The 6,787-nt window shown below is 31.7% G+C and overlaps 2 protein-coding genes across 4 annotated transcripts in view; one reads left to right on the top strand and one right to left on the bottom strand.

The window, feature by feature from the left end:
• Positions 1-4,958, top strand: part of LOC108753313 — a 32,969-nt gene extending 28,011 nt beyond the window's left edge. Inside the window, exons 15-16 of the mRNA XM_018494795.1 lie at positions 2,141-3,142; positions 3,697-4,958. Of these exons, the coding sequence (XP_018350297.1) occupies positions 2,141-3,142; positions 3,697-3,999 (1,305 nt within the window). The 3' untranslated portion in view covers positions 4,000-4,958. The remainder of the gene's footprint in view (positions 1-2,140; positions 3,143-3,696) is intronic.
• Positions 1-6,787, bottom strand: part of LOC108753353 (uncharacterized MFS-type transporter C09D4.1) — a 67,676-nt gene that overhangs the window by 58,803 nt on the left and 2,086 nt on the right. The window contains exon 1 of one of the 3 annotated variants that reach the window (XM_018494873.1): positions 5,394-5,601. The exons of the other annotated variants lie outside the window; for them this stretch is intronic. The gene's annotated coding sequence lies outside the window, so the exon portion shown is untranslated. Of the gene's footprint in view, positions 1-5,393; positions 5,602-6,787 lie in introns of those variants that run through there. 3 annotated transcript variants of the gene reach the window in all.

Genomic DNA, 6,787 nt, shown 5'->3' with positions numbered 1-6,787 from the left:
ATAACGGTATAACCTTTGCTTCCAAATTGCTAACAAAAATTAATTTGTGATATTCGTGAAAGATATCATGATTTTTATGCAAATTTAGATGCCTAAAATAAAATTGTATACACATATGAATTATATATATATATATATATCTCATATTGAACTGAAAATCTCAACTATTTAATTAATTTAATTGAACAGTCAAAAATTTATATTCTTCGCATGCAACAGGTGATGGTTACTACTTGATATTAATAACATATAAGAATTATTGCGTAGCAATTCACAAATTATGATTCTATTTTAGATTTCTTTAGTATCAAATATTAAAGAATATTTAAATTGCACATTATTTATAGTATACTATTACATATAATGTCTTTTAATTTTCTTTTCGCTTTTTCTCGCATATATTTAAAGATATAACGCGAGATTTAAATTATATTTTCATTTTTTCAATGTAATGGAAAATCACGATTATCGACGCGAATAAATTATTTTAGAGAATTGTGTTATAGTAGAACCAACTTCATTGCTTCAGAAGTTGTAACGTAAATGATAATTACGTGTTACAATATTAATAGCATACGTCGACATTATCAAACGAATAGATTATTGTACGAAATAGATTTGCGTCTTCGTACTCTGCATTGTATAGTTTTCATGCAATTGAAGACACATGCTAAAAAATGTTTCGAAAGAAGAAAATCGCATGCATTAACTATGACGCATGTACAAATTTCATTTCTGTACATTTTTTAAGTGAAGATGTGAATCCAAGACATATCTTCAATTGACAATCTGAATTATTTACTACTGGAAATGCATGCATCACGCTTGCACAAATTGCACATAGAATGCATCTAATTTGCATCTACGTATTCTCGATGTATCTCGTATACTACTCGATTCGCGTTAACACAATGGAATCGATTCCGCAATTACGAACTACGAAAGAGAATATTTTAATCGGTAAGTACCATCTATCTACAGCGTATGTGATGGCTAACAAATAATCGTATTTATATATATATATATACGCTCGAAATGTAAATCCTAATATTTCTCGCAATTTTTTGTTGCCCTCCTAAATCTTAATAATATACAGCAATTAATATGTACATTACTCACATTATTTGTAAAATTTTATGTGTTTAATAATTTCTTTAAATCCGTACTAAAAGTAGAAGTATTAATCCGTACTAACTAAAATTAGAAGTACTAATCCGTAATTAATCCGTACTAACATGTTTTATACATTATTCATAAGTTTCACCATCTCATAAAAAATAATGCTTTACTGCAGTATTAATCATGAAGGTGAATACTATTTATATGTAATCATATTAATAAATAATATTGCATAATTTGCAACATATAAAGATCACATAATACATTAATAAAAAGGCTTTTTGAACGTATTAATAGAAACAGCTTATTCTTAATTTGCAAAAGCAAATACACGAGTGTGCTTAAAACATATTAGTCCGTGCTGCTATTCTTCCAAATTTTTTGTATAAATAAGAAATGTCTAAAACTTCAATATTCTCTAATATAGCGCGTAAATTGTTGTACTCTTCTCTAACACTCAAGTTCTTCAAGAAAATCTTTTCATCAAAATTTACATATTTGCGTAAAATTTATATATCCCATATTAATATCGAGAATTTAAACTTGAACATCTTAAATACAAAAAAGAACAGAAAAAATTTCCATCCGTTAATAAAATCGCGACTGATACTCGTATGTATTGAGCAAAAAAGTGTCCATATGATTAATAATTATTGTCATTTACTTCTTTCAAAATCGATAATCTTACAGATCAGGTAAAAATCGTACTAACATAATATTAAAAAATTGTTTACTTACAATATCACTATTAATATTATTACAGCGTTAAATATCAAATTTATGTTAAGAATATTGTCATTTATATTAAAAATATTACAACAGACAATAATATTAATCGTATGACAGTTTCACGAGAGAGAAAAAGAAAAGTAAAAAGAAAAGGAACAGGAATTTTGTTACTCGCAGCATGCAAGAGAAAGTAAAAAAAAGAATAACATTCAACATACAACATAAATTACGCAGTTTTCGAATGAATCCTACATTAGATCGGTAACATCAGTCGATTCTTCATATGTTCCAGGAAGAACGACTACCTATGTCTAAAGAGACCGACGATAGTATTTCGATCCTGCAAGAAGAGAAAGATACGAAGATGCCGGCCTCATGGCGCAAGAACAACGCCGAGATAATTAGTCTCGAAACGAATAATCACGCCATGAATTCGCGTGTTCCTGTCGATCGTCAGAAAGTCAAAAACGAGAAAGACACGCCTGATGAAACGATGTGGAAGGACCGCCAACAAACGGACGACATTTTGGAGAATCAGAGAAAAAACAACAAAAATGAGATTAATGCCAAGCTTAATAATCAGGAGCAAAGTATCGAAGCTGAACACAAGGACGATAAGGAGCGAAAAGTTCGGAAGATCGACTTGAAAGCGTACGGTTTCGAAAACGAGTTTTCGGATAAGAAGAAGCCTCAACAAATCGGCCAACAAAGAATGGTGAATAGACTGGACCTGAGCTCCTTCGGCTATCAAAATGGTCTGCGTCGCGCTCACTCCAACAACCAATTGGACCAACCATTGCGGAACAACGACAAATCAAACCTGATTAAACATGGATATAAAGAATATATGATTGACACGCCGAGATCATTCGGCTGCAAGGATTTCGCGAAGAGCTCAAGAGGACTCAACGAGCTGCGGGACGAAGTCGAGGAGGTAAATTCGCGGCTAATATCCGTCAAATCAATGCCAAATGTCGCTGAAGACGTATGTTATCATGCGAATCCGGTTTACGTGAACGACACGCAGGATGAACTGACCGCCATAAATCTACTGGATTACGTGAGGGAACGCGATGTGATCATTGAGGATGACATTTCGCTAAATGATTACGATGAAATCTCATCCGACGTCGAGAGATCTTTCGAGGATATATATATTATGACCAAGGCTCAGTCTCGGGAGACGAATGAAGAATTGCGGGTGATGCCCTCGGTGAAAAGACTCGCGGAAGTGTTCGGCAGGCGACAGACTTCCGAAAAGACTGCCATGCCCGCGAAAGTATACAGAGCTTCGGTAACTAACGAAATACCCTTTTCATTTCAGTTAGATTTCAGTTTAGTCTTGGACTGATATCGAATTTCGATGCATTTGTTCAGAGCAAGAATAACATACGTTCATAATTCATAAAAATAAAAGATATACGTAGACAAATAAATGGATAAATAAGATGGATTTATTTAGAAACAGAAAAATGTTCTACAAGTAAAATATTTACCAGAATTTTCAAAAATTTGAATGACTACAAATTCAGATGAAAAAGACTTATGAACTATAACCTGTAGGCTTCACTCTTGTTCTGAATATTTAATTTGATTATTTAATTGCATAAATTTGTCGGTCACAGTAACTAACTAAACTAAATTGTAGTACAATCCCAAAAATTATGACGTCATACATTTGACACATTAATAATATTTATTTGAATAATTATTCATGACACAAATATTTATGAATATTTCTATTTTTAGCCTCAGAAGCTTTAGAATTAATATAGAGCATTTTTTTAAATAGGCATCATACATCAGTACAATTTATATATTGGATCAAATCGATTTTCTGTCTCGCAGGTGGCAAAAGTAGATGATGCCAAGGATAGATCGGTCACTCCTGAAGTACAGATAGTTGAAACGCCCAGGCAGATGCACAGTTTGACAGCCAGATCTCTTTCGAGGGAATTTCGGGAGGGTTTACGTCAAATGCCCGGAAAACTAACGTCGCTACCAGTCAGTCGATCGTTAATAGAAGAGCGACCTACAAATCGAACAGAAATCGTGCGATCGAAACAAGAGACCAACGACACCGCCGTGATCTCACCTGGCAAGCTCAAATCGAACATAATATTTTGGGAGCAAATGCAGAAAAGAAGTTAAACAGTATTTTCCCATGAATTCTTAATAATTGTTGCAGTATTCTGATATTTACAAGACAGAACGAAAAATTACGGTCGCGAAATCAATTTTGTATATACGTATATGAAAAACATAGATTGGAGATCAAAAATATGTATATATCGCTAAGAAAATCACGGCTTAGTAGTACGAATTTATACGACAAAATCAAATCAAGAAGTTAACTCAAAGAAATATATAACTAAATAGTGTAAATATAGTTATTGTGGGGGTTTAATGGCAAATAACACACAGTTACTAAAATTACGAAGACAAATTGCTTTCAGTCAAAATAGGATTTATGATCAATTTCGCAATTCATCAATTTTGTATATTTGTAAATGATTTTTGTACGTAGGATTTTTTTGCTCAGTTTCGAACTGAGTGAAAATGTGGAACTATGTAAACTTCATGCAAAGTCAAGTCAAATGTGACACTTTAGAAACGGCAGTTATAAGAAAAGATTAATTGCTACTTAATTAAGAGTTAAGTAATTTGCATTCATAAAATTGCCAACGTTGCTATCCTTGCGAGCGGCAAGGGTGTGTTAATGTCTGCATCAAAAGATAGTTCCTTGGGCCGGCCACACACGTTCAAGTAAACTTACACAAGTATGCTTGCGCGAACCACTTGTACAAGTTTACTTGAATGTGTGTGGTCGGCCTTAGCGTAAATTAATTTTGAGACGTTGTAATGTTAACATGATAGGATAATTTTTTCGCTGTAAAGGCGATAACAGGAAGATAGCTTTACATAGAAGTGTAATGAAATTCGTGCCAAATGGCATCGCAACACGATATGTTGATAGCCAAAGAAAGCATTCGAACATCGTGTTCGAGATGAGAAATCAGGTTAATCCTTTCTGCCCTGATTTATGGAGCGTTTTTAATTATAAAAAAATTATTCTTAAGTTTAAAAAAAAATTGTCGAAAAAAATAAAAATGGATTTTCTAAAAATGTGTACTATTAACTTTTTTGCAAAATTGAAAGAAATATAGTTATTACAATCATGTTGTGCTACAAAGAGCCAAAAAAAGAGTTAATCCAACGCGTTGCCGATCGAGGGAAATCATTATTTCATAACGTACATAATTTAAGATTTTGCGAGCGTTTTGTATTATTACAGATATGAAGATATATTCATGTAATTAAATAAATTATCAAGGAAGAAAGAATATTATTCTTGATTATTACCCGTAACTAATATGACGAAAGTAACAATTTCAAATTGAATCATTTTTTTAAATTCACTGATAAAGTTTCGGCGATTTAATCCGCGCGTATAAGTAATAAATAAAAACATTAATAAATTTATCAGCAAATAATAATTCATTATCAATTTCGTGTAATCAATCAAATAGGAAATGTGTACTTACTCTTCGTAGCGTGATTGACCAAACCTCGTGGCATGATTGACACTACATGATATTCTCTCTTTACATAACATTCCCAATATTAATCACACGATACATTGCAATAAAAGAGGAAATATGGAAAAGATATGATCGCACAAAGTGATAATTTACCTAACATTTCTTACAAATTTATCTAATGGATGAAATTTAAACAATGAGAAGTCTTTAAATCACCAATGTATATAAAATATCAAATTTAAATTATTGGTTGATAAATATTAAAAAATATAATTAAGGACAGATGAGATTAATTGGAAATTAACTTATTAATTAAACAAAACGCGATGATATATGACCCAAAATTTTGCAATTTGCGTCTGCGAGCACATCTCAAGGAAGAATAAGATACGCGAACTATGCGGAGCGACACGTTCCACGTACTACGATTGTCGTGTAAATGATAACGTGTCGACCTTGCGTACAAACAACAGACCGAGCGTCGCGCAGGCTAAGCCCCAATTCTAGGAAATGACGCGGTAATTTATAAACAATGAAAACGGTCTATCCTCGTTATAACTTATTATTAACACGCATTTATACGATAACAGTGGAACGTGTGTCTTCGCGTCGAATACATTACTTATCGCAACGATCATTTTCTGCAAATATATGTATCTCGCACTAATTGACATTTTTATTAATCACAATTAATTAATTCTCATAATCCATAATTTTATTAGCCAAGCTAATTTATCAAATGAATATTACGCGTAATTTGAAATAAATGCAATACAGTATAACGGACGAAATCGGAATATTATAAATTATTAATTAATTTCGATATACACGAGTGATATAATTTTTTTTAATAAATAATTAAATTCGGAATCTCTTACATCACGCTTTAAAATATTTGTCCTTTAAAATTAAATAGCTTTAAAGTGCGGGATAACATAAATCATAGAATAAAGTAATAACGTTAATTAACACGTGCCTTTCCAAGATTGATTTACGCGTACAAAATTACGAGTGTATCATTTAATTTTCACTTTCAAGTAGTTTCAATTCCAATTAAATGTACGCACCATTTAATTAATCTCGTGATGTGAGGTGAGTTTTTAGTTGAAATGCATAATTAAAGGTTGTGAAAATTAATCCTCATATTTTTCGATCGTTAGCTAAATGTTACTGATACCTACCGAACTGTCATCGAGTTGCAACACGTTTAATTAGTGAGTATAATGATAATAATTAAAGAACTCTATTTTAACATGTATTTATTATTCGCAATAATTATTCATTTATCAACTGCGTAATATAAATTCGATAATAATTTATATACAAAATTCAGAATAGAATTTTATTGTATCGCCCGTAATATTAGAAATATTTGTAAAACATTAAAGTACATAAAA

The sequence above is a fragment of the Trachymyrmex septentrionalis genome, unplaced genomic scaffold (genome assembly GCF_001594115.1).
Source record: "Trachymyrmex septentrionalis isolate Tsep2-gDNA-1 unplaced genomic scaffold, Tsep1.0 scaffold69, whole genome shotgun sequence".
Lineage (NCBI taxonomy): Eukaryota > Metazoa > Arthropoda > Insecta > Hymenoptera > Formicidae > Trachymyrmex > Trachymyrmex septentrionalis.
This window is presented reverse-complemented; position numbering and strand designations above follow the sequence as displayed.